This window comes from Bos mutus, chromosome 15, assembly GCF_027580195.1.
Source record: "Bos mutus isolate GX-2022 chromosome 15, NWIPB_WYAK_1.1, whole genome shotgun sequence".
In the NCBI taxonomy this organism is placed as follows: Eukaryota; Metazoa; Chordata; class Mammalia; order Artiodactyla; family Bovidae; genus Bos; species Bos mutus.
In genome coordinates this window covers 49,884,626-49,911,942 of record NC_091631.1, presented here as the reverse complement: position 1 = coordinate 49,911,942, position 27,317 = coordinate 49,884,626, and the positions used below count along the sequence as shown (strand labels likewise).

General features: G+C 54.9%; 1 protein-coding gene and 1 long non-coding RNA gene across 5 annotated transcripts; one reads left to right on the top strand and one right to left on the bottom strand.

Annotated features, from left to right (window-relative positions):
- Positions 1-151: 151 nt before the first annotated feature.
- On the bottom strand, positions 152-25,311 carry USP2 (ubiquitin specific peptidase 2). 4 transcript variants are annotated; one of them, XM_070384080.1, is made up of 14 exons: positions 25,177-25,311; positions 16,210-17,027; positions 15,799-15,984; positions 4,141-4,191; positions 3,499-3,622; positions 3,235-3,346; positions 3,024-3,134; positions 2,801-2,865; positions 2,505-2,608; positions 2,337-2,417; positions 2,124-2,202; positions 1,835-1,942; positions 1,546-1,666; positions 152-1,400 (listed from the first exon to the last, which is right to left on the bottom strand). In XM_070384080.1, exons 2-14 carry the CDS (start codon positions 16,984-16,986, stop codon positions 1,313-1,315), a joined length of 2,007 nt encoding a protein of 668 aa, XP_070240181.1. In that variant the 5' UTR covers positions 16,987-17,027; positions 25,177-25,311; the 3' UTR covers positions 152-1,312. The 4 variants fall into 4 exon arrangements, with proteins under 4 accessions (XP_070240181.1, XP_070240180.1, XP_005897175.1 ...); XM_070384079.1 differs by lacking the exon at positions 25,177-25,311 and adding an exon at positions 23,057-23,211; XM_005897113.2 differs by lacking the exons at positions 15,799-15,984; positions 25,177-25,311 and adding an exon at positions 23,057-23,211.
- LOC138991012 (uncharacterized) lies at positions 8,165-17,488 on the top strand. The gene is made up of 3 exons (XR_011467056.1): positions 8,165-8,303; positions 15,554-15,744; positions 17,150-17,488. It is a non-coding gene; the product is annotated as an uncharacterized lncRNA (long non-coding RNA).
- Positions 25,312-27,317: the final 2,006 nt, after the last annotated feature.

Here is a 27,317-nt window from a genome sequence, read left to right as displayed (position 1 = left end):
GAAGAACCATACAACTGAGGCAAGATGTCCCCAGACACCCAGGCTCCAGCTCCCAGGCTGAACTGCAGACTGATGCCAAGGGGAGCTGGGGGTGGCATGGGCATCCCTGAGAAACTCGGTCCAAAGGGCCTATGTCAGGAGGCTCTGAGAAGGGGGGTGGGGCAGGGAGGCTGGGGAGAAGGAGCAAGTTAAGGGGGAATAAATTAAAGGTGAAAGAAGCTCAAGGGTCAGGGGCTCGTGCTATCCTTCCAACAGCTGGGGAGTAGACCAGGGCTGGGTTAGAGGAAGCTGGCGGGAAGAACTTGATACACTATCAGAAGAATTTCCTTTTACCTACTCTCTTCACCTCACTGCAGTGCGAAACGAGCCAGGGGCTGTGGGTGTGACCCCGAGCTCCCTGGCAGCTCTGGACATGGCACTGGGGAAAAGGGAAGAGGCTGAGGGATATTTCAGGGAGGGGCAGTTACCCCCTGGTCCCCAAACACTATAAGGCACAATTCTTGGAGGCAACTAGATTCCATCCAAAACATTAAAAAAAAAACACCAAACCTGTCAGATCCCAGGTCTACTGTGGCTGTGCTTGGGCCTGGCCAACTCCCACCTAGCACCACTGGGGGCTAGCACTAGAAAAGTTGTACTTGTAGAATTAAAAAAAAAAAAGACCAGCACAACATCCCAGCTGTGACGAGGTGTGAAAGAGAGCATCTCCAGTCTGAAAACTTTAGTTACGATAATTAAAAAAAAAAAGTTGGGCTTTTAAAAATCAAAAACAGCTTTTTTCAAAGACGTCCCCTCATCTGTCCCCCTGGAGTTAGCAGCCTTAAGAGGGCTCTTGGCTCATGGGTGTTTTTCTTGCTCCTGGAATGGTGAAGCGGGGTCCAGGTAAAGACGGGCGGCGTTCCAGGCGGCGATCCTCCCAGCAGGCTCCAGAGGGCGCTGTGTTCTTGGGAGGCCGGGGCTGGGCCGAGGCCAGTGGGCCCGTGGACAAGGATCTTCTCCCCACCGATGGCTGCGGTTTATCACACACGGGAAAAGAACCACGCGCTTACAAATGCAGACATGAGAAGCCGAGGGCACCGTGCTGGCTCGGTCTGCGTCCTGCCAATCTTCCCTACCAGGCGGGGCTCTGGGGCACCGGGCTCCCCACTCCCGGCTCCGGCCAGGCTGCGGCAACTCCTGCTCTGCAGCTTCACTTTCCTTTATTTTCCTCTTATTTGTCAGGACTTTTTTTTGCCTTTTTTTGGTCTTTTTAAAAAAACTTAGGTTGTGGGGCCACCACGGGGAAGGGAGGATGGGATGTAGCTCCTCGTTGCTACATGCGGGAGGGCGGACTGGCCAACTCGTAGAAGAGCAGGTAGGCGTCGCTGGTACGCACTTGGCTGGAGGACATGGGGGAGACGCTGCGGAGAGAGCAGGACAAGTCAGCCTGGCGGCCTGGGGAGCCCGGGACGCGCAGCCAGGGCAGCATGAGGGCCCTTCTCTGACGGCTCCTGGGTGAGGGAAGGGTGTCTGACGGCTGGGAGCCCCGCCCGAGGCCCGGCTCACCTGGAGTCGTTGAACGTGTGCCACTCGCCTGTCACCGGGCTCCGGCAGTAGGCTGTGTAATGGCCGCCCATGGTGGTTCCGGAGTGATTGGACACGGCGTACAGGTTGTAAACAGCGTGGTCTGAAGAGGAAGCCTGAGGTGTCAAGCCCCAAGGTGTCCCTTGCGCCCTCCCCTTCTGCCCTCCCCGTCCTGCGTCTCCTCCCAGCTTCCACCTCTCTCTCCTCAGCCGCTTCCCACCACCTCGGGGCCTCCCATCTGCAGCTCAGACTCCAGCTCAGAAACGCTTACTGGTGTTTTCTGAGGCAAATTCCCTCAAGTCCAGGTCTCGTAGTGGGAAATTCACAAATGCTGTGAGCTTGCTGGTTCGTATCCTGGATTCTGAGAACCGCTTCAGATCTGGTGTTGGTGTGAGTCAAGGACAGAGTCAGAACAGGAGACAGCCCCTGAGGGCGACTACAGTCTCAGGAAGCACAAAAGGGGACAGCCCAGCGAGTTTTCTTGTCCTACCCTGCTGGCCCTCACCCGGCCCCCAGTCACTCTCTAATGTCAGCCCCTGCCCTGACCATCTGAAGGATACGGAGCACCAAGATCTTTGGGAACCTCTGGATGGAGAACTTCTTTATACACCGTTTTCTGGCTCGGCAGCGACAGCACGTCTGAAAGACATAACAGGACAGAGCTGGGAAGGACTCATGGGTGAGGCCAAGGCCGAGTGCGGCAATTCCGAGGCTGCTCCGCTCCCAAGAGGACTCCGGGAGACGCACCCTCACTGCCACAGAGGGTGACATACCGGCTTTTCATCGCCATCAAGCACGTCCTCTTTGGTGAAGAGCCTCATGCAGTCCATTAACGTCACCTCAGGATAACCTCGCTGTGAGAGAGAAGGGAGGGGTCAGAGGTCAACGAAGTGAAAGGGTAAGAGCAAGAGTTTCAAAACTGGGGCAAGAGGGGTGCCTACCTTAGTAATGGGCAGAGAGAGGTCCCAGAAGGGATCAAAGACCGTAGAACAGTAGCCACAATCAGTGCATGTCAGGGAGCTCTTCAGCTGCCCAACAAAGAGATCTGGGAAGAGACGGACACACGACGCCTAAAGGCCATGGGTCCTTTCTCACTGCTCCCACCTCAGTCCCCTGGGGGCTGGGCACTGGGAAGCTGGAGGGGTCCTGAGAGGATGGGCTTCTCATGCTCTGATCAGGCCAAGCAGTTAACAGGGAAGGCAGGCAACCCATGCCCGCTCCCCTTGCCTGCACTTACCCCCGATCCGACTGTCTTCCCGTTCTAGATACTTTCTCCACATCTGGCGCCCTTTCTCATCATCACTAGGACCCAGAGAGAGGAAGGCAATTGGGTCAGAGCTCAAACCATGATAAGTGTAAAGGCCTAGCCATCTAAATCCTTAATATCCAAAATTCTTCTGAAATCATTATCCCCAAAGAAGTTCCCATAGTTCGGGCCCCAGCCCTCTCCTCCTCCTTACGGCAGATGGTCGAGGTTTTCAGTGTTGGACTTGGGCCTCGCTATGACCCGGTTCACCTCATTATGCAGCCCATCCAGAAGGAAGCGAAGAAACTCCTGAGCATCCTGCTGACTGAACGTGAAGAAAAGGGAGTTAAGCGACACCTCTGGTCCCTCGAATCTGCTACTGCTGCCACCCACTCTGGGGAGGGACACGTCCCCAAGGCCCTTACTTATAGCCGACGAAGCGTGGTGCGTATCTCTGGATCTGGGTTTTGAACTCAGAGGGGCTCACCACGTCATTGGGGGATGAGGTCCATATGGTCTGGATTAGTTTTGCAAACTCTATAGGAAGAAGAAAAGGGTAGAGGGGGGCGTGGAGGATAGCTGAGCCATTTTCTGTATTCTATAGAGTCCCAACAAAAAGAAGCAAGAGGAAGAGAAATGGGAGAGAAGCATGTAAAAAAGTGGAAAAGCGTGCAGGGCCGGGCCCTCACCTTCCATGAGGGCCGTGTGAGCACGGCTGCTGTGGCTGAGGTCCCGCAGGTAGAGCCGCTGCAGGCAGTAGTCTCTCAGCTCCCGCGTGTTACTCAGGCACTGTAGGATGGAGTTCATGAAGCACTGTGGGAGACCACTGGACGTCAGCAGCGGAACAAAGACCCCTGGCTGGCATGTCTACTTACCTAACACTCAGAGCCCTCTGGTACACCTGGCCTACAAGTGAGCCTCAAGCCTCCCGTAGCCTCAAGTTCCTCTTTCTGTAAGTCACAGTGTTGAAGTGAGGCAAATCCCCACTGCTGGCACGGGTGAAGTAACTGGTTATTTACTAGAGGTGTACAAAAGAGTGTAGGGCAGCTGGACAGAGTGGGTGGGAAGTGATGGATGTCCTGGGGGAGAAGGATCCAGGAAAGTGACTAAGGTATCAGTTAAAAGGGCAACTCCCATTTAGCAGGGCTTCCTGCTGGGGTGGGGGTGAGGCAGAGCCCAGCAACTCTGTAAAACATCAGCCAGGAAGGGCAGGTACCAACTGGCCTAGGGGGTAGGGAGTTAGCTGCAGCCAGGATCATCTGGTTAGATAGTCCCAGTTGAGATGGGACTGAGTCCCACCTCAGGAAAGAAGTGGGCTGGGGAGAACTCACCGTGTTCCCAAGGTTTCGAAGACCAGCCAGACCCTGGGCGCTCTTAGAATTCTGTAAGCAAAGAACATGAGGCATATTCAGGCTGAAGGAAGAGGCCTGGCCTACGTTAGGTTCTCTCTGCAACGTTCTGCCAGTTGTAGCCACTAGCCTTAGGCCGTACACATGATCCTCTCTTTAACTTTAATCTACTTACATTGTAGGAAAGCGGGTATGGAATGCCTGTCATTTTCAACACAGGACAAAAGCATTCTTCAAGATTTTGCTTTTTTTTTCTTGACTTATGTGGTTTTGCTTTCTTTAATTAACATGTAATTACCCCCCATCTTTTATGTTAATACTTTTCATTCTCTGCCATATTGGAGACTGGAGACTAGAAGCCAGAGACTAGGAATTCATATACCTGATTCTGACAAATTTCAGGTCCCAAATCCAGGCTCTCTCTCAAACGACCTACATTTGTACTCTGAGATGTCTGATAACTAAAGCACCTGTCATAATGAGCGCTTCATGGAGGTCTTGAAAAGTTCAATGACAAAACATCTAAACTGAGTTTAGATCTTCAGCTGGGGAAAAACTCCAGTCGGCTTGCCATTCTGAACTGCCAGAGACAGGTGGAATTCCTTCCAGCTGAGCTCAGCTCCTGAGGGCTGTATAGAGCCTGGGAGAATCCTCCCTGCCTGGTTCAGGTTTCAACATCCTGATCGGCCACTGGCTGGGAATCCTTCTGATGGCAGCCTGCGGCCAAGCAGAGGTCAGCACCTGGCTGAAGGTGCTGCTCTTGCTCCTGTACCTCTTGTGGAGGCTGGTGAGGGGGTGGGAGAGTGAACAGGACTCTGAGCATTGTTTGTCCAGGTCCCTTGGCTAATCCTGGTCCAACCTCCAAGAAGTCAGATAGCCTTTCGGCTCAAAGGGTTAAAGCATCAGCATACAGATGCGCCTGCTACCCTCTTTCTTGGGGAGGGGACCTGGGAGCAGGCAACTCTGGAGCAACACTGGCTGGGGCATGCGTGGGGCCAGCTCAACCCTGATCAGAACAGGAGCCTGAAATAACTCAGCTAAAATTACTCATGCCGTGTGCTGTCAGCAGCTCAAAGCCCATGAGGTTGTCAGCATAAGGGGGTGGGGTGGGGAGAGGCAGGCTGAGGGAGGGCTTTTCTCAGGAATTGCCCTGCTGATCCCCCACAAGAAAGACGATCCCTCCTTGCCAGTTATCAGGTCTAACACTCACAGGAAGGGAGGGAAATACCTAAACCCAGCAGGCGGACCTGCTGTCCACCTGCAGCTAGAAAGAAAAGCCTATTGGCAGCAGGTGGGGTACAAGCATCACTGAAGATCAGCGGTGTGTGGTCCCAAACATGACATTTAAATCTTACCTGTATGACAATCTAAACCCTGATGTTCCAGTCAGTGGGCCACAATAGAGATAATTCCCTGGACAAAGACCTTATCAGCGTTTTGAAGTAGACCTGGGGCTCAACAGAAACACTGAGTCTGTGTTGCTCATTTGGAACTAAATATTAAAGCCTGCCCACACCTGCATACCTGCTCTTCCTCCCCTAGAATACTCACTCGAACACCTCTTTCCAGCAGTGCTTTATCAGTTCTACCCTGCGCCCCTCCCCCACCTGCCCCTCATGCCTCAGACAACATCTGTCTAAACAGACCACAGAAGCAAAGCATTCTACCGCTGGTGACTGTAACTGTCCACCAAAGTGGGCCCTCGACTGAGATAGCAGTCACGCAGCACCAATGGGGGTGCGGCAATGGGAGGCTGGAGGCATCTTTCTAATGAAGCATTCCTGTGGTGTTGACGCTTCTCTCTCTGAACCAGCGGAGGGCAGGTCAGGAAGAACAGGTCATGATGGAGGTTACTATCCTTAAGAATCTAACCCTATGTCTGGCCTGGCTAGTGGAGAGATGCGGGAGGCTCCTTTAAGGCTTCTTCGCCAGGACCCTCTTAATTCTGGGGGTGGGGGTTGTGCCTTTGTCTAAAATTTCCTGAGCTTGAAAGTGCCTGCCAATTTCCAAGCACTCTGTGTAGAAGGCGGATGGGTATCAGGAGTCAGGGGGTGGGAGTGGAGGGGAGAGCAGAGCTGTTCTCTGCCCAGCCAGATATTCTTCTGCCATGAATAGGAAATCAGGAGCTCCAGGGAAAGTCAGCAGTTTCCATTCCAGAGGGGAACAAAATGTCCCAGGAGTGACCTTTCTTACGGGGAAAACAATCCTACCTCAGGGCTGACAGGGAGAGGCCCAAACTGGAGAAGCTGGGAGAGACCCTGCACACCAGCCTCTCAGCAGGAGAAGGAAATGACTCCAGCTGGGCTGCTGGAGCTCAAGTGCAAAGAGCTGAGAAAACTTCGGGGCAAAAACTTCCTTAAAATTAGCCATCAGAAGACCTAATTCGACTCAGGAGCAGCCATTGTTCTAGAAGGCAGGTGCCACCTCTATGGCTAGTAAACAGACAGCATTCACCGCCCACTGAAGGAGCAAGAGCCCAGCTGCTATGTGAACATAGAGGAAACATCTGGGAACACGGGCCACAGAAGAAAGGCTGATGGAGGTTTGTGTCTTCACACTTGAGACCCCAGGAAAGGGCTTTTCCGGCTTACTTCACCTGTGCCATGAGGGTCAGCCATGAGTCCTGGCTGCAGCCAAGGAGCCTGGTGTGGCCCTGGCACGGGGCAGTGCACGCACTGCCAACACGGGAGCTTGTGCTGTTACGTAAGATCTGTCAAGCTCTGGCCCCTTCTCCCTTCCCCGAGGGGGCAATGCCCAGCTTTTAGCCCCAGCATCACTCTGGGGCGGCTACATCATTGAAGGGATCCAGTGCCCACTGAGCTGAACTGGGGAGGGGAGGGGAGGGGAGGGAAGGGACGTTGACCTCTTTCCCTGTCTGCAACTCCTTTGCCCTTCGCAGGGTCAAAGGACCCCTGCTGCCCACCCTCTGGGAGAGGGCGTTTTGCGATGAGTGACGGGGAGGCGGTCCCTTTCGCACCAGCCTTTCTTGCTGGCTTTTGGCCTTGAAGGAGTCACACCCGCGGAGTCCAGCGAGCTGCCCGTTCCCTCACACCCCGAGATCTAGTCAAGGTTACGCTTTTCTGCACCTGTCCTGATAGGTGCCAGGAATTACGAGCCCAAGAGCCACCTGGTGCTGGGGTCGAGGAGAGGGAGGTGGCAGGGGGACTCGGGGTGGAGGGGCAGGGACCTCAGCAAGGGGGATGGGGCCTCAGCAAGGGGGATGGGGCCGCGAGTAAGCGTGAGATCACCTGGGGAGGGGGCATTCCTTGTCGGGAGACCCTGGGAAAGGAGGGGAGGGGGCTGGGAAGAATCTGTGCCCCGGCCGGGCGGGCGCGCGGTGGAAGGGGGCGGGAGTGGGGCACCCCGGTAAGGAGGCAGAACCCCAGCCCTCGGCGTGAGGGTCCCGGAAAAGGGCCCCGCGTACCTTGGCTTTGTTGAGCAGGAGCCCCACGAAGGTGGAGAGCAGCAGGGAAGGGGAGAGAGGGGAGCGCGGCCGCAGCTCCTTGGCGAGGGCGGGAAATGGGGCGGCGGGGGGCTCCTCGGGCAGGGTCACGGTGTACGAGGTGCGCATGCTGGGGGGCGGGCGGCGGGCTCGGCCCCTAGCCTAACGTTGGCCAATAGGGCGCGGGGGAGTACCGCGAGGTCCCACGGCCTGGACGCCCAGGCCAGCGAGGCCGCCACAGCACGCCGTCCGCGGCGCCCGGCGGTAACCGCTCCGGCGGGCCGACCGCGCGCTCCCGCACCTCAACCTCCCTGGCACGAGCCGCCAACCGACCCGGCGCCGGCTCTCGCTCTCCGGCCGACTGGGGGCCCCGCCGGCGCCTCGGGCCGCGCGACGTCATCGCCGGGGCGGGACCAGGGCCCGGCCACGCCCCCACTCGGCCCCGCCCCCGGCTCCCGGCACGCGGACCGGAGTGAGGCCGCGCCTCCGCGCCTCCCGCGGTTCCACCCCCGGCCCGGCTGCCCCCAGCACCCCCGGGACCAGGCGGGCCTGCCCGCGACCGAGACCTGCAGACCCGGGGGCAGGCGGACCCGGGCGGGCAGGACCGGAGCGCGGAGCCCGGGAACCACCTCGGGGTTGGGACTCGGGAAAAACTGCCTTTGAGGCCCAAAGAGGACACGTCTCCAAGGCCGAGTGTCAGCGGGTGAGCTTCCCCGAAGGCAGCGAAAGATTCCTGACTTTTGGAGGGCTGCAGATCATTTTGATAACCCGATGAAAGCCCTGTACTCATTTTTTTCAGGAAAAAATGCACCCACGCGCAAACTTTTGCACAACATTCTGGGCGTGTGGGTGGGAGGGGACGACTCAGGCCTTCTTGGAGCCCAATATCCACCCTCCCTGTCCGTGAGGGTAAGAGGACCCAAAGGTAGATTTCCACGGCTTCCGGACGAGCTCCCCTCCTCCCTCCAGTCCTAGTTTGGCTCACTATCAAGAAAGGCAATGCCTAGATTTTTTACATGATGACAACAGGTCACTGTCCCTTTTGGCCCCAGGAAGAAACCTTTTTCTGTCCTCATCTACCCAATTACCCAATTCCATCTCTCTGAGAATCTCAGAGTTTGATTTGTTTTTGGGAGGTAGGAAGAAAGTCACAGCAGGTGGGGAAACTGGTCCTCAGTTGGTGTGTTGGGGGGAGTGTCCTTCTCTGACCCTAAGGGCAGCAGTGGTCGGAGATCAGAGGTCTCTGGGTTTTATTCCTGCTGCTCCACCCGTCTCACCTATCAGGGACCCACACAGAATCTGCCTGGAGAAAGTATCTTGTTTGGAGCTTGACGGCTATTTTTAGCCAGTATTTTTAGCATTTAAAAATACTCTGAGAGGCAGCAGTGTGTGCTGTTACTCATCTGTGGCCTCCTTCTGTTCCTCTTGGCCTGCTCATCCCCACATGTACACGCGCACTGCACACACAACCACAGCCACATGGGGCATGTGTCCAGGACACATGTATGGCTGTACCCCAGGCCTCCCACAGAACAGCACTTTTGTGCTGTTGAGAGAGGAGCACAGACGGTCGTCCCCGTGTTCCCACCTCGGTGGTGGGAGGAGTGGGCAGGAGGCAGGGGCTTCAGGGCATCTTCCTAGATGGTAAGTGACATTAGAAGAGCAGATCTCCAGTCACTGTCCTTGCTGGGATCAAAGCTGGGCCCTGGACAAGATGCAACAACCTTTCCCTCCATGCCTCCTTCTTCCTAACCACACTCCTCTGAGCCAGTCCCACACTGTCTGCAGCAAGGCTTGCATTTCATCACATCACTCCCCTGCCCTGACATACCTGACTCTTCCAGCCAGTCCGGAAGCCTTAGGTAGACTTGTCTGTGAGGCCGTGGTCCATAGGCTGGATAGCACCATGGTCACCACCCTCACTCTTCTCTAATCCCTGCTGCCAATCAACCTGCTTTAGCACATGCCTTCTCTCCTTTAACAAAACTGTCACCAGTGAAGTACTTACTAAATGCCAGGCACTGCTGAGCGCTTTATATACATTATGCCACTTAACTTGCATAACAACTCAGTGACAGTGACGCAGTAACTATTACCTCTTGTTTTTTCTAAATGAAGGATCTTAAGCCCTGAGAGGTCAAACAACTTGCCAGGACTGCAAAGCTGGTACATGGCAGTGTAGGGCTTTGAACCCAGATGGATCCTACAGCAAAACCCATGCTAGTAATAACTACCAGGAGATTCTGGAATGCCCTTCCTGTTCTCTGTCAATTATCTCCTTGTAAATTCTGCTCAAAACTCATGTTTTCCACAAAGCCTTTTCTAATGAACTCCAAGTTCTAAACAGTCCATTACTGCCTACTCTCAGTTTTCTAGCATTGTTTCCACCTTACCAACTTGTCTTAGTATGTTTATCTTTGTCTTATACATGTTTCTACTGCTACTGCTAAGTCACTTCAGTCGTGTCCGACTCTGTGCGACCCCATAGACGGCAGCCCACCAGGCTCCCCCGTCCCTGGGATTCTCCAGGCAAGAACACTGGAGTGGGTTGCCATTTCCTTCTCCAATGCGTGACAGTGAAAAGTGAAAGGAAGTCGCTCAGTCGTGTCCGACCCTCAGCAACCCCATGGACTGCAGCCTTCCAGGCTCCTCCATCCATGGGATTTTCCAGGCAAGAGTACTGGAGTGGGGTGCCATTGCCTTCTCAATACATGTTTCTAAGACTTCTGTAAATGGTCTGAGCTTGTGTGTTGATTGTACCATCACACTGAAACCTCAAGGGCAGGACTGTGAGTTCTCTTAGTGGGTGCTTAATAGAGGTGTTGAGCTCATCACAAAAGGGGGCCAGACCAGGCAGTGCTGGAAGTCCCATTGAGCCTCAGAGGGTGGGGTCAGTCTGGGTTTGCATGTTGAGTAAGTGATTTGCAGGAAGTGCTGTCAGGCGGCCACCCACTGGACTGTTTGGCTTGTTTCCCCATGACGTAGGCCAGCTACCCTGGGGACATCATGGCATTCTGCCAGCCTGCTCTCTCCCTCTTTCCTGGGATGTAGGAGGTCAGGGGCATTGCTGGGAGCAGGGAGGCCCAGCTGGGGAAGGCTCTTCATGGGTGCCCTTTGAGAAGTCTGGTTGGAGAGAATTCAAATGGGGTCCAGTCTCATCAGGCAGGTGTGATGGCTGCTGGACACGGCCATGAAGAACTGTGGTCATTTCTCAACTAACCGAGACCCCGAGAGACCCTTTCTCCTCAGTGCCGTTTCCTGAAGTGGCATGAGCAAAGCAGACAGTCTTCGGGGATCTGAATCTGGCTCTGGCTCTGTGACTTTTTGCCTCAAACACACTGAGCTAATCTGAGCAGAACTCCTTGCTGGAGCCCAAGACTGCCATTTCTCAGACCCTGTGCTTGGCCTGCCTCCCCTGGCGGTATTTTCTTCCCTCAAATCCCCCCTGGCACGGATGGAGTATTTAAATAAAGTCAGGTTTAGTTGTGTGAAGACAAGACTGCAAATATCTTGCTTTCTCAGCTGTTAGTGGGCAGCCCAGTCCCAGGTTTAGAAACACGGCTTAAACCCTGCTCCTGCACGCACCTGCAATTACCCACGCAAGACGGGACAGACTGGCGGCCTGATTGAACTGGTGGGGGCTCAGGGTCCTCGTTAGGGGTTCGGCTCTCAGCCCTCCAGTGCCCTTGGGGAGGGAGGGCCAGCCAGCTGGACCGAGGTCCCTGGGAAGCTCCTCCTTCCTGCATCACTCAGACCCCAGGAGGCCTAAAGCTCTGTGCTGCTTGGAGCCCCTGGGCAGTCTGGTCTGGACCAGCTGGATTCCAGAGGCCCACACACTTCCCTCTCTCGTTTATGTCTCTGTGTGGGGTGCCAGTTTTACGTCTCCATTGAGGTGAGAGGGTGCAGGGAACCACGTGTGCAGCTCTGGGCCCTGAACATGATGTTCATTTCTGCAGCAGGATGGTCAGTGGAGCGGCTCTCCCACAGGCAGGGAACATTTTGCTAGGCTTGGATTAACTCCTGCCTTGCTGAGCCCACCCCCATGCCACTTGAACTCACTCATAGAGACATCCATCCCAGAGTGGGGGTGGAGGAGGAAGCAGGGAGCATGGTGCTGGGCACTGATTGAGAAAATGAGCCTGGATAAGGCGGCTCCAAGGCCACCAGCCAGGTCGCAGCCCATAGCCGGTCTTCGAGGCCTGGAGACATTAGCGTCTTGCTGATTCTGACCACAAACTACAAAACGACTGCCCTTTCTTTCTCAGCAGCTAGGATCAGTCCTGCCATGGGACCCCTCTGTGTGACCTTCCTAGGCCGTGAGCACAGCTTCAGGCCCTCAGGAAGTTTGCCCTCCTCCAGGTGGCCGTGTGGGTGAGGACAAGCCCCAGGGTCTCAGGCTGCCAAGCTGGACAAACAGGACAGCAGGGATGCAGTTCACTGTGGCCGAGTAAACAGTGAGAAGGCCGGGGACAGAGGGAAAGGTCACACTTCTCACCCAGGAGTCCTAGGACAGCCGCCGCTGTCCTCCACTTCAGACTAAAACTCCTCCCTTCCCCCCACCGCTTGACAGCAGTCAAGTCCAAAGTCCCACCCAAGAGGAAAATCACATGACCTCATCTTATATAATCTCCCTGTCACTGAACAGCTGGAACCCAAGGCTTTGTGAGATGAGTCAGCAGCCCCCCCAGGGGCAAATAGGATCTAGGTAGTCCAGGTGCCCAGGCCGACTGCTCCTAGCAACAGGTCCCAGGGCAGAGGGCAAGGGTGTGGGGGCCGTGTGAGGGCAAGAGGCTGGGCCGGGCTCCGCATCTGAGTAGCAGGTGCCCAGCCCGTGACTTGTGCTCTGGAGGGCCCTGGGCCAGCTCCCAGCTCTTCTCAGGGAGAGGAGAGGGTGCCCTGGGAAGGGTGAGCGCAGGGCTGAAGCTGGCAGGCAGCACTGCCAGGGCTCAGGGGAGAGAGCAGCTGGAGTGGGTGGAGCTGAGGATTAGCATGGATTGTAGGGGTTAAAGCGCAGCCCTGGCAGGGCTCAGTGGGAACAGCTTGTCCTTCCATAGGCCCAGGGGAACAAGAGAAGTGGAGTGGAGGGGGGATGTGACCAAGTTGGGGGCTTGGACCCCTGGCTCTCTGCAGGGCCAACCCACCTGGTCTGGCTTGAAGCCCCCACTGTGGGTAGTGAAGGGTTTTTTATTTTTATTTTTATTTTTTAAAACCAGTTCTGAACCAACATACAACTCCCCTGCAATCTGTCTGAAGGGGGGTCTAGGGCACCCTCACTGCCCTAGGCTGACAGTGCGCACTCCGTGGACTGGCATCTTGTTGGTGCTTAAGCAAGCCAGCCATGGACGGGAGGTGTTCAGAATTCTTGTCCCCCTCCACCAGTTCTTCACTCAGCTCAGCTGAGTCTGTGATATTCCAAGTTCATGTGGGCTGTTACTATTAACAGGAGGATTGAGTCTGGTTAGATCTGTTCTATTCCCCCGTTGGTCCTGCTTCTTTTGACCTGTAGTTCAGGTCAGCTGCCCAGAGAGCCCAGGGCCAGGGCTGCCTCAGAGGAGTCAGATCTCACCCAGGGCCCTGCCCTAGGATGCACTCTCAGCTTTGTTCCTCCCGGCGGTGGTCCCCGCCCCCACTCCAGTCAGCTGCCAAGGCCCCTTCTTTTCCAGCAGCACCTTTTCCCCCTTGAGTTTAAGGAAGCTCTCCCATTGCATTTTACTGGTTACAGATTCCCCTGCATCCATGATTTGCTTTGAACCTCATGACATCCCTGGGAGGTGGGCAGGGCAGGCATGACTACTCCCTTTTATGGGTGAGGCAACAGTTCAGATGAGAGGTATCCAAGGTTAAAGAGGCAAAGTGTTCTTCCAGCCGCCAAACTGTTCATCCAGCCTCGGATGACCTTCTCCCTTTCCCATCACCTATGACACTAAAAAAACACCTAGGGCGGCCTCCGGTGCAACTATTTTTAGAACTTACTTCCCCAAGCTTCCCTGAGGGCAGGGACCACAGCTCACCTCTCTCCTGCTCCCCTCCCCCCTCAAACCCCAAGCACCTGGAAGGCAGAAAGGAGGACTGATGTTGATCAAGCACCTACTAAGTGCCAAGCCCTTTCACACCACAACCTCTGATTCCACACCACAATCTCTGAAGTGGGAACTATGATTGCTCTCGTTTTACAGAGCAAACAGGTTCAGAAGTTCACGCATTTCTCTAAGGTTACGCTGCTAGTAAGCTGAACACCATAAAATGAATGAATGAGATGGGAAGAGGGAGGTCAGAAAAGAAACTGGACCTGGTTCTAGAAAGAAGTGGTCCAGGCCCCACGAACAGCGTGGTTCTCACCCCAGCAAGATGTGATCAGCACCAGAAGCGAGGGTGAGGGTGGTGAGGGGAGAGGAGTGAGATTAAATCAAGGTCTTACCCCACTGAACCCAAGAGAGGTCTTTCCCAGTTGGCAGTATTGAGCTGACCAGGAAATTCGTGTGGGTTTTTCTGTTACAGAAAAACTCAGACGACCTTTTCCTTGAGGAAGAGCTCAGAGTGAAACACTAGCTCAGTTGTAGGGCTGCTGGTTACTCCTGTGTGTTGTGGGTTGTTTCTGGACAGGGAAAAAGGGATGTTACAGTGGCTGAGTTTGCCCTGGGTCAACCTGCCCACTCCTCTGAGGTCCTCTTGCAAAACTCCCCTCAGGCTGGCCCTGGGGGAGGAGGCTGGGGCCAGGGTGTCTGCTGTGGAGACTCCAGGGAGGTTTGGGATCTGCCTGTGTGGGAAGGAGGCGGCCCTGCTCTCAGGGGATTGGGGCTGAGACCCGCTCTGTAGTTTAGTCTGTGGAGGGGAGGTTTTCACACCTCAGTGTGCTTGAAGATTACCTGAAAAGCTTGTGAAAAAGGGCAGGAGTCTCAGGCCCTATATCCCTAGAGAGTTTGCCTCCAGGGGTTCTGGATGGGGCCCCCAGACAATTCAGCGCACAGATGATTCTGAAGTAGTCAGTCTGCAGACCCCACTTTTTAGGAACATTGAGCTCCATAAACAAAGGGATTAAGCCCCATAAAGAGTCCTTCTGAACAAAGGGAGGGAGCCCCTCAGAGGCCTCTAACACCCAGGCCCCTCCATTGAGAGCCGCTTTCTGATTGATGGCCCCTGAGATGAGCAACACCAGACCTGTTCCAGCCAATCATGCATCAACCCAAGTATGTGTCCCCCGAGAGCGTGTCTCTGAGGCCAGCTCTGTTGTTTGCCATTCTTGTCCACTCTAGCCCTCCAACGCAGTCAGCCCTGCCTTCTCAGGGTCCGAATGTTCTGGGAGGCACCAGCCTTTGCATCTCCCATGGCACTTCACAGCAAGGCTGAGACTCTCTAAACAATGCTATCAAGTTGTCCTCTCAGGACCTTTAGTTTTGACAAGCTTCAAGGTCTGTGTCCCAAAGCGCCGCCCCTATCCTGTACCCCTGTTCCGTTTTTCTGGACAAGTCCCCTAAACAGCGTTTCTTGCTATGGCACAGCTATTGTTTCTAAAAGCCACGTGTCCTAAGAGTAGAAGGGTACATAAAGTAATGAAGAGGACACAACACCCAGTTCTCCTGCCCATCTGCTTGCCTGTCCTTCTGAAGACCCACTCATATCCATCCATCCATCTACCTGCTCACTCCCCCATCTACCCACTCATTCCCCCATACATCTCTTCACTCCTCCATCCATCCATCCATTCAACCATCCATGTGATACGCAGGCCAGCTGAATTCTACACTGAGCTAGGTACATACTGAGGGATCTGGAGATTTGATTTCTTTCTCATCCTCTGAAAGCTCACCACCTAATGGGTAAACTGATGACTACACAAAAGGCAGAATTGTAGTCAGTGCCCCAGGAGAGGTGTGTCAGGGATCAGATGTGGGTGGGTCATGCCAGCCCTCACTCAAGTCTCCAGCAGAGCCTCTTTCCCTTATTTTAACCCAGGCACATTGGAGTAGAAAGAGACTGGATCATCTAAAGCCCTAGACAAGAAGTTCTGCACCATTTTCTCCAAAGACACACGAGAACTACTCCTGTCTAGACCCCTGGTCCGGAGCCAGGCAGCATCCATCAGAGGAAAGATCCTCTTCTGATGTCTTATGTCCCAACGTTAAGCCATATCTCTGGACTGAGAGGTAAAAGCCTGAGCAGGAGAAGAGATGCAGTCAGGGCCGGGGGGCCTCTCTTACCACAGGGCACACTGGTGGTCTGGGGGTCTCAGCATGCAGTCCAGGATGGGGCAGGGCTTGCAGGGGCCCCAGGCATGTTGGGTGGGAAAGCCCAGGATAAGAGTCGCAGTGTATGTGAGGGTAGCTGGGCATTTCCAAGAGCAGTACAGGGCCATTGTCGAGTGCACAGGTCGTGAAGTGCATTTCCTGGGGAGAGTGGGAGAGCCTCTGAGCAAAGACATCAAGCCACGAGGGTGCCAGGTGTGCTGAGATGACTTCCCTGGTTCGTCCCCACCTGGGCTATAGGAACAGCCACTGTGAGGCCTGGGAAGGAAAACCTCTGCCTGCGATCGTCGGTCAAGGTGGAAGCCCTTTTCCTCATCAGTGGCTTCCTCCCCAGCCCATCACCAGGTCCCCCCGGGGCAAACTCACCATGGTGTCTCGCCCTGGGGAGCTGGAGCGGCTGGACACAAGGGCCTGGCCCTTGCCCTTCTCCCACAGACTGTAACGGCCACTGGGTCGGTAGGTGGGGCTGAGGACTTCGGGGGCTCGTGAGGGAGGGGTCGGGGTGGGCACCTGAGGTGCGCTGGCCTTGCGCCCATAGTTCTCCAGGTAGTCGGCCAGGTACTCGGAGCGGCTGGCCGCCTGGTACAGGCCCTGCAGGGCGCACAGCTCCTTGCGCGTGCGGGCCAGCATGGGGCTGCGGCCCAGGTTCCCAGAGTCCAGCCGGTAGCTATCCGAGGTCTGGAGGCTGGAGAAATCCCGGGCCAGGTCTGATTGACTGTTCGACTTCTTCTGGGTCAGGGTCACCCCCTGGTCGCGGGCACTGACAGGCAGGTAGCTGACGGAGCTGGTGGTCACTCCATAAGAGAATCCACTGCCCCCGCTGAGTCCACTCCCTGAAGGCCGCTCGGTGCCCCGAGTCTGGCTCTCAGCCCGCTTACCACCCCCGATGACGTCAGGTCTCAGCAGGGGGCGGCCTCGGTCATAGTCCAGGATGGAGGGGGGGCCATAGGTGCGGGGACGGGTGAGATAGCTGGTGGGGGGGCTGGGCTTGAAACCAAACTTCTCCTTCTCCAGGAAGGAGGCAGCCAGGTTGGTTCCGTAGGAGGAGGGAGTGTAGGTGCCATAGCTTGATTTGGTGAAAGGCGCATCTGTAAAACGGGCTGATTCTGTGTAGCGCTTCAGAGTGGAGGAGAGCTGGGACATCCTTCAGGGCGGCACTCGGTGGGGACTGGGAGCCTCATGGGCTGAAAGACAAGGAAAGCAGTTGTCAGAAGGCCCTGCAGGGGGTCAGGCTGCTCCCACTGTGCCTGCTCTCCAACCCCCAGTGGCTTGATCTCAACCAGGGGCCACACTTGTCTGTTTCCAGGAAAGCCACTGGCCCACCACTGGGACACACCTCTGCATGTGCATGCGCACCGGCACGCAGGTCTCCACGCACCCAGGCATTCACACCTCAGGGAGAGCCCCAGAGCTGAGCAGGCTTTCATAAACCACACGGGTGATCAGTCTCAGCACTACTTGGACTGGACGCTCCCCTCAAGGCCCCCAGCCTGAGAGCAGGGACTGCTCCACTTCTGCAGCCCTTCAAGCAACAAACAGTACTCCAGGGACTTCCCTGGTGGTGCAGTGGCTAGGACTCCGCACTCCCAATGCAAGGGCCCTGGGTTCCATCTCTGGTCTGGGATCTCATGTGCCCCAACTAACAGCCGGTGCAGCTGAATAAACAAAAACAAAAAAGCCCCCAATAGTATTCCAACCCAAATCCCATGTGCTTCCTCTCCTTGGCTTCTTTCTGCAGGCACCCCCGACATGAGGGATGCTACCGCCCTCACCTCCTGGATTAAAAACTGCTGGACATTCCAAGAGTTCAGACTGCTCCCCTCTTTGGGAGCAATCTTTTGGGAATCTTACACTGTTTAGACAGCATGACCTGAGGATCATTTAGCCAGATACCTGATGAGGAACAAGAGGCCCATGAGAGGAGGAAAGGGGCTTAGGTGTAGGTGGTGGTGGTGATGAGTGGCTGAGAGGAACGCTTTATCTCAGTCTCCAGACCCAATCCCAGAGTGCTTCCCTGGACATGTCCACCTGCTGCGGTGGGGGATCCTCGTGTGGTAGAGTCCACCCTCTGCATTGACCTAAGCCTTCAGTTCTAAGTGGAGTTACAGCCCTGTGGCCTCCCAGGGCTTCCCCTGTTAGTACCCACAGCAAACCGATAGTGATAATGACTTGTGCAAAGGGGGCCCCCTAGAGGCTAAGATCCTGCACTGCAGGCAGCGCTCTTATCTCCACCCGCAGTCCTTGCAGCTGGGGTGGATCTGCTGAAGGAACACAGAACCTCTGAATTGAGTTTTCAAAGCCCAAATGGGTCGACCTTTTTTTTTTTTATTTTAAGTTTCACATCATATATATTTTACCACAAGTGAAAGGGGACATTTCCACATACATCATCCAATTGAACCCTCCCGCGGGCCTAGGGAGTGGACAGCCACGACCACGCTTTACATAGAGGACACCAAAGTGACCGATGTGAAACAGCTAGAGCCAGGTCTCACCATGGGGACATCAGATTTGGGAATCTAGCCCAGATTTCCCCTCTGCTGAAAAAAGGGTGATCATCAGTTAGATGCACTGCACCTGTCACCGGCGGGCACTGTCAAGCTCGCTTTAATTGTTGCTACAAAGGACTTGTAGCAACATCCTCCAACTGTTACTCAGACTAAACAGTAAGAGGTTTGCCCAAGCTGTTTTTCAGGAACTTGGAGTCAGCTGTGTCCAAGTGCATGCCGTAGACAATTAAGACTGGTTAGGACATCCACCACCCCCACCCCCCGGGGGCATATGAGAGTGTCCACTTGATGAAGGGTCATCCATCTTATGTTCTCCGTTGTACAAGTGGAAAGTGCCACTGACTCGCCCAGGGCCACATGCTAGCAGAGCGAGGACTCGTGTCCATGTCTCTCAGATTTCCAGCCCAGTGCCCTTCCCACTTTACCTCAACTCACCACCCCCATCAAATTTAGGCTCACGTGGCGAGCCAGAGTCCCTCCATCACGTAAACCTGCAGGCTTTATCTCTAATGGAGCCGGAGGGCAAAGGAGGAGTAGGTAAGATCTCTCATTTTCCTTGAGGGTCAATAGGGGCTCTTGGGGGCTCCTGGGGTGGTGGGGGTGCAGAGCCATCCAGGACTCTCAGAGGAGTCTTGCCCTGTGGCTGACTAGCTGGGTGTTTCTGCCCTAGTCATTGAATCTCTCTGAGCCCCAATTTCCTCAGCTGCAAAATCAGTACAGTAATCATCATTATGATTCCTACCTCACAGGGTTGTTGCGAGGAATAAATGAGATAATAACATGTGAAAGCTCTCAACAAAGACAGTGGTTATTATCTCCTCTCCCAGCCCTGCCAGGCAGCCCGGCTCCTCCCTTTGTAGGCCTATAATGATGTCGGGGCTGACTGTCTCCTGGCCGGGCCAGGCTCTGACCGCAGCCCTGGGCATCGGGGTTCTCCCTGCAGCTCCTAGTGAGATGAGTGGGTCGTGGGCAGAATCTAGCTGTTTGGCAGTCAGTGGCTCAGGCAGCCTACAGCCTGCCCTAGGCCGTAGCCCAGCTCATTAGGGCAGAGGGGACCTGGTGCCAAGCCCCAAGTGCTGAGTGCCAGGCAGAGAGCTCTAGATACTCAGTTCATGTAAGGTATGGGATAGGTTGCAGAGGTGGGAGGTGAGCAGGTGGCACTTTTCATATAGGCCCCAGGCCAGAACTTCCAGACTCTGCCAGAGACCTCCAGCCATTTTCAGTCCAGGGCAATGTCAGAGAGGCCTGGCCTATAAATGACCATCCATCCTTATTCCCGCCTGGCCTGGCTGGGGGCTCCCTCAACCAGCCGTGTTCCCACAGCCAGCACAACTTTTACCCCTTTCTAGGAAAAGATAACAGGAGGAGGGCCTGGTGCAGGGCTGGGAGAACCACAAGCTTCCCTCCCATCTGCTTAGCATCCTGGGGTCCAAGGGAGGAAGAGGATGAAGGCTGAGGAGGCCAGGGGCGGAGACGGGCAGAGGCTTGGGGTGGGGGCGTGGGACCAGTCCTGCTCTATTTCACTTTGGAGAGCTCCATCAATAATTCAAAGTCACAGAGACTCCAGGTCCCAGGAGCTGGGCTCTGGGACACTGAGCAGCCAATCAGATATGCCCCCTACCCCCACAAGGGCCTGAACTCCTGCCTCCTCCCCACGGGTCTCTCTACCCCTCCCCCAACACTGCAGCTCGGGGGAATTGGTATTCTGCAGGCAGCACCCTAAGCTTGCGACCTCTCCTGGCCCTGCTGACACAGAAGTGCTGGGGCCAGACAGGTACAGCAGACAGGGACAGACAGCCCTGGGATGGCCCACAGGTCGCCCTGGGCAGGATCGGGGTCGGGAGTGGAGCCGCACCACTCATGGGAGGGCTCCTAAACACTGCTCTCCTGTCTGCTTCAATCTGCCAGACAGCTGACAGGCCTCCCTACCACTAACAGCCCCCTGGAAGCTGTCTTGTCAGTGCTGGCATCTGGCACAGAGTTCCTCTGTCTGGGGAGAGGGTCCCCGCTGCGGCTGAGGCCTGGAGCATGCCTGTCTCCTCCCCCAACCCCTAGTTTCGCTCTTGAGGACAGTGCCAGCACCTTGCAGGTGAGCAGATGGCTTGGGTTGGTGCCCCTTGAGTTACCTGGCGTGGCTGTCTCTGGAGGCTGTAGGAGGCACCCTGGCCGGGAGAGCAGGCTGGGGCCCTGGCTATAGCTCTGCTGCACAAGACAGGGACAGGACGGGCACTCACATGGCCGCGAGTCTCCTCGTTGCCAAAGGAACGGCCTGAACTGAATGGCCCTTTCATGGGGCAGTGGGAGGCCAGCCGATTGGCTGTGATCCCCCGTGCCCCTCCCTGCCCAGCGTGGGGCCCCTGCTGCCCGACTCCTTTCACTGTTTACCCAGAGCTGGCAAGTACAGGCATGCGGTTCCAGGCAGCACCTCCCCAGGTGCCCGCCACCTCGGACAGTGGGGCAGCCTTCCTGCCAGCCTCCTTGTCCGTGCAGGCTCACCAGGGCCCTTGGCTCTTCCCTGTTCTGCCAGGCTTCCCTTGCTTCCCTCTCGCTTTACTCAGTTTTCCTTCTTGGGAGGTGTGGAGGCACTTCTCCTCCTGAAAGGACGAGGTAACCAGTTGGCCATCGCCCCGCCAGCAGGTACAGAGCACCCCTGGACCAGGCATCCCACTGGGTACTTCTTAGGCAGCTTGTCATTTTTCAGCAGCCCAAAGTCCAACACTGAGACAGCCTTCCCAATGCCCTGGGCTTACAAACGTCATTTAAGGTTTAATTTTTTTAAACATTAAATTGAAATTCAAAATACTTTCATTCAAATAGACAAGATATTTAAATAGTGAAACAGTCAAGTGAAGCATTTAGCATTCATATTCCTGAAGTTATTAAAGCTTAAATCAGCACTAAGACTTCTGGGACACCGCATATTAATCACTCACTTAATCCTCATGACTGCCCTAAGCAACAGGTGCTATTATTATGCCCGTGTGCAGATGAGGACACTAGGGTTTGGAGAGGTGGTGTGGATCCCCCGGGGTCACACTGGGACTGGGACCTACCTGGGCTCTGTCTGCTAACGCCTACCTTGAAGCCAACCCATCGCCCCTGTCTCTCTTCCCTGGCCTTTCCCTGAGCTGGCACAGGGTGGGGGTCCTGCAACATGGGGTGAGGGGGTCCAGGTGTCCACCGTCTAGGCAAAACAGCATGGCGGGTACAGACTCCCAAGGAGCTGCCCTTCGAGTTTCCACTGCAGGCAAACGAAAGCGAAGCCAGGCGCAACCTGAGCCCCGGAACAATGCTGATCTGCCGAGAGATGGTCCAGGAGGCCTCCATTTCACCCGTGATGCCAAGCTCCTGCATGTCCCCCGCCTCCTACTCTTGCGGCAGCTTGGCCCACTCCCCAGGGTACCCAGACTAGGTGAGTCAGGGCTTAAAATGAAGCCTATCTTCCTGGGGCCACCAGCCCATTATGTCAGCCACTGTCATTTCCTGTTGCTCACGTGAAGGGCTCCCTAACCTGCCCAGCCAGGGGAGGGACTTGCTCCCCAGGAATGCCAGGCACTCTTGGCCCCCAGGGTATGGGATGGGTGATGCCCAACATCCCAGTAGCCTTCACGGCCCCCCTCTGCCCAGATCCGCTCTCCTGTCTGGGGTGAAGGCACGCCAGCTTCTGTGGCCTTGCCACTGCCTGGATAGAAAGCCCCTAGCTGGGCTTCAGACATATACCTCAGCAGGGTTTAGTTCCTTTCCTCCTATCTGTGTCCGAGGCAGGTGAGTAGGGAATCCCAGCCAGTCCCACAGGTGCTTGGGAACCGTCACAGGGGTGACCTCAGAGCTTCCCAAAGCTGCTTGCTAACAACATCGGAATGAGGCACTGAGACGGCTGACCTTGAAGGGTAAAGTGGGCTGACAGAGGGGCCCTGTCTCCATCTACACTTTCCTACCACAAGCCCAGCTGCTGGGACATTGCCTAGACACAAGCGTCATCCCCTACGTCGAGGGATGTCCTGGCAGGAGTGGAAGATGTAGGCGGAGGGGGAGGTTGGGGTGGGGGATATTTGTGCTCTTACAGTTCAGGAGTTCTGTTTACTGCTCTCAGATGCTTAGGAGCCTCTGCCTGCCGCTAGCGGCTCTACCTCTCGGGTTGGCACCCTCTGACCCACCAGTTTAGTGCCTGATATGCCTTGGCCAGGGGTCATCAAGGGGATTGGGTCCCTCTCAGTTACTCAAGGGGACTGGGACAGGGCAAAAGAGGTAAGATAAGAGATTGGAGATTAAAACCAGAATTCCACCTGGAGGAGAAGAGGTGGGTGGGCTTAAGGCAGTGTCTCTTCAGGGTTCTTCATTTGGGTTGGGAGGGGGTGGGCATCTCTATACCTCCAAGAAAAGGCAAAGATATGGGGCCCCCAGGCAATATTGGAATTCTTAAATTCTATTTTCTAACCACGACTGTCCCAGGCACTCTCCTGGAACCCCACCCCAGGGGAGAACCCCAGGCTCCTTCCCTCTCCTCCAGGGCTTCAGTTTCCTCCTCCTGGCCTCCCAGCCCTTGGTCCTGCCCCTGGGTCTTGCCCATAGCACCTCCCAGGCCTGGTGGGGTGGCCTCTCACATGCTCCCCCAAACAGACAGGGATCCCTCAAACAGACAGTCCAGGGCCCTCTGGACAACGGCCCTGTGAAGTTCGGATACCAAAGGGACAGTTACTGACCTGTGTCCGGGGACACTGGGCAGGATCTGGGGGCTTCTCCTTCCCCGGCAGGGCAGGGAGTGCAGTGGCAAGGCCAGAAGCAGGAGTCTGACTTGGGCTGGGTAATCCGGGGCTCAGGTTACTGACTCGATATATATAGTATCTTATCTGACCTCATGGAGATGGCTAGCTCCACTCGCTGGCATTCTGAGCCCAGGGAGAATTAAAGGGGCAGTGGCAGGCCCTCCCTTTCGAGGTGGGTGCCAGGCAAGGAGATCCTAGGAGACTGTTTGCAGGGAGCATTTTGAAATGGAACAGAAGGGGGATTCAAGGGGAAGCAGAACTGGAAAGAGGGTAGAGGGATGGGGGTGGAATTAGGCAAAAATACGGAGAAGGAGGTGTCAGTCACAGAACTAGAGAAGAAGAAGAAGCCCCAGTCCACCTCCTTTAGCTTTGAGATGGAAGAGACCCGGAGGCAGACAGCAGCTCGCTCAAGGACACAGAGGCAGGGAGAGGCAGAAGGGACCTCTCTCAGGTTTCCAGTTCAAACTCTTTTACAATGGACTTCTAGGCTTGGGCTTGTATTCCAAGTCTTTCCTTTTTATTGCCTCGGAGACATTTAAGCAGTCATTTAAGTGGTCCAAACCTTATTTAGTCTTAAAACAGGAGTAATAATAATGATATACCTCATGGAAGTAAGGATTAAATAATGCTTGTTAATTTCCTGGCACACAGTAAGAGTTCAATAAATGATCACTACTACTATATCGAATACTTCCACTTATAATTAATGGTAGCATTTGTCAGGTGAACCTTGCTAGGGAGAAAAGATTCCTCCAGGCCAGCCCGTGGGAGTGCTCTGTTCTCATGTCAGAAAACTGCCATGGTTTTCCGAGCTGATCTGTGTCCCATAGCTGGCAAGGCAAATGAGGCTTGCCCAATTCCCAGATGTGCAGTCCACCCGTCAGAGGGGGGCCAGGCTCACTTGGGCTCTTTCCTTCTCTACCTAGAAAAGTATAGCAAGTGTAGCTTCCCCCAGGCTACCAGGAGCAAGCCTGGCTGCTCTGGAGTGGTTCCACTCTACCTGGAGGAGTGTTCAGGATCCCGAACCTACAGAGCCAGGCTGGCTGGGCAGGGTCACAGGAGGAAGGTGCAGGATTCTTAACCTCTCGGACCTTGGTGCTCTTGTCAGCTCCCAGGCTGTTTCTCCTGTTTCTCGATGGCTCTCCCTGGGGACTGGGAGTACCCGGGATGGTGCCTCCACCCTGTCTCAGCGGAGACTACTGACTCAACTCAGGTCCTGACGATGCACTTGAGAGGACGCCCTCGTCCCCAGCCCTCATTCCAGTCCTCATTCCGACTCCAGTCTGGCATCATCTACAGCATCAAAGGAATGGTGGCTGCTCCAACCCCAGCCCAACCAGCTCTCCTTTCCTCCACTGTACATGTCGGACTCTGGGGACCTTTTCCTGCCTGTGCCTGGGGAGATGAGCATGGGCAGGATCTCCAGCTCAGTCCCATTCTAAGAGCGGCCAGGTCAGGAGGTAGATGCTCCTCCTTAGAGGACAGCCAGAATGGGTTGGCCAGGACTTCCTTAGGCTGTTGAGTATAAGTTACTTGCCTTGAAGCATCGCGTGCCTAATTCTGGTTTGGGATTGGTGAGAATTTCAAAGATGCCTCTTTCTGGTTTGGGATTGGTGGAAAATCTACCCCTCTTCCACTTAACTACTACCCCCCCACCCCCACCCCTACCCCCTTTGGCAAACTGACCAGAGACAAGCCCCCAGGAGCTTTGAGAGGAGGGAGTAAGAGCTGCCACGCACACGTGGGGAGGGGTTTGTCAGGGTCCAGGCATCACTCTCCGCCACATCCCACACAGGGCTCGGAGATACGGTCCTGCCCAAGCAGCGTTTCCTTAGAACACGCTGATCAGCACACAGATGGCTCTCCCTGGCACCCTGAGCTGTCGGCTCACACACACAACTGGCACCCACAGCTGGAGATCCTCAGCGCAGCTGGCACTTGCCCTACATTCCTAGTACCCATTTTGCCCAGGCGGTCGTTGACACCTCACTTTCAGAGCCTCAAACGGCACTGCCCTCCGTATCCCCCTTCCCCAGTCTCCGACAGGTGGCACGTACCTGCCTATTCTCCGAGGATGGATGAGTCGAGCCGGGCACAAGCATGGAGCTACGGATGAGTCCCGGCTGGTATTGGAGCGGCGCAGTAAACAGCCGCTGACGCAGAGGGCTCCCTGGCCTCGGCTCTTGTCCGCCTCTACCCCACCTCCGCCGGGGGCCCAGAGAGGACCTCCCCGGGAAATCGGCGCCACCCAGCGGGCCGCTGCCTCATTGCGCCGGGGGCCGGCAAAGCCACACCTCGCGTCTTGCGTCACCAAGACGCGTCACGGCGATTGGCTTGTTCCTATTGTGATGTCACCAGGGCCCCGCCCGACCAGGATCTCCCAGGCGACCGACATATACAGAGAACCACGTGGAGAAAAGGCACACGAGCTTGGAGCGGATGGTTGGAGCACATGAAGTGGACCTGAATATGACACGACGGGACAGCTGGAAGGTATTGGGAAAGAGGAAGGGTCACGGGGAGAAGGCTCAGCGTTGAACCCCAGGGCATACATATCAGCTTTCAGTTTTTAGGTAAGGCTAAATGTTCCAGTTCCTTCCCACCCGACTGGGAGAGGGCCAGTTCTTCTGCCTCTTCCCTTCTTCTCTACTCTTTAAGACACTCTCTGCTTATTTTACTAACATGAGACGAGTGACTGGTGGTGTTTTCTGAAGTGGGTAAACGGTGGCACTGGGTCAGTAGAAGAGATTCTCTTTTTGTCTTTCAAGAAAAAGCCAAAGGAAACTTGATTTTTTGTCACTTCCATTCTTTGTATATAACTTCCCCCCCTTTCCTCCACCGTGAAGAAAACCACATGGCCAGGTAGATTGGTGCCAAGGCAAGTCCAAGGTTTTCAATTTCCCCTGGACCATCAGTCCTTTCAAGTGTCCTTAGCTGCTTCTCTTATTCTCTACAGCTGGCATTTGTCCATTACCACTCTCCCAAGTCCCTCCTTATCTTCTGTTTCCCTGAGGAACTAAAGGCAATCAGGAGGGAAATCCTTAAAGTTCTGCCTACAAACATAGCTGAATTCATTCTTACCTCTGCTCCAGGAGCAGTGAGAGCTGTCTCTCTTGTGCAAGACAAATATCTTCCAGATCTCAGCTCTTTTGTTTTCTATTGTTACCTTCAAACCGGGTTCCCCTTTTGGTGGGTGTCAAGCCAAAAGACACAACCAAGTCGAAAGATTGGGAGAAGGAAGAATTTATTGCTTGCAGCAAGTAAGGAGAGTAGATGGGATCTTTCCCCAAGCAGTGTCTCCCTGAACAGCAAAATTGGGGAAGTTTTAACCTAAGGGTATATGCATATTCATGAGGGATTGAGCAGTGTATGCATATTCATGAAGGGGCTTAAGCAGAATTCCACATAGAATCGGATCAAAGGTTAACAAAGAGCCTTCAGTTTGGTTCAGTCCCTCAGTAACTGACTCTTTTCGACCCCACGGACTGCAGCACACCAGGCTTCCCTGTCATTCACCAACTCCCGGAGCTTGCTCAAATTCATGTCCATTGAGTCCGTGATGCCATCCAACCATCTCATCCTCTGTTGTCCCCTTCTCCTCCTGCCTTCAGTCTTTCCCAGCATCAGGCTCTTTTCCAATGAGTCAGTTCTTCGCATCAGGTGGACAGAGTATTGGAGTTCCAGCTTCAGCATCACTCCTTCCAATGAATAGTCAGGACTGATTTCCTTTAGGATTGACTGGTTGGATCTCCTTGCAGTCCAAGGGACTCAAGAGCCTTCTCCAACACCACAGTTCAAAAGCATCAATTCTTTGGTGCTCAGCTTTCTTTATAGTCCAACTCTCACATCCATTAATGACTACTGGAAAAACCATAGCTTTGACTAGTCGGAATTTGTCGGCAAAGTGATGTCTCTGCTTTTTAACAGAGAGCTTTAGTTGATTGACTTCAGAGTGTTGGAAAAGGTCAGCATCATTCCCTAGATTCAGACCTGTCTAGCGTCTCAGCAGATAGTTATCATTCCCCACCTTGGTGAGGACCTTAGATCCAGCTGAACGAAAAGATTGACATCAGATTCTTATGTATATCCCTTAAGGAAGAACTAGGACTCTTTTTATTAAACTATTGTTTACTATGACTTAACTGAGCAATTGTTTCTTGACTGGTTTTCCTTTATTTCTGCATTCTTTCCCTTCACT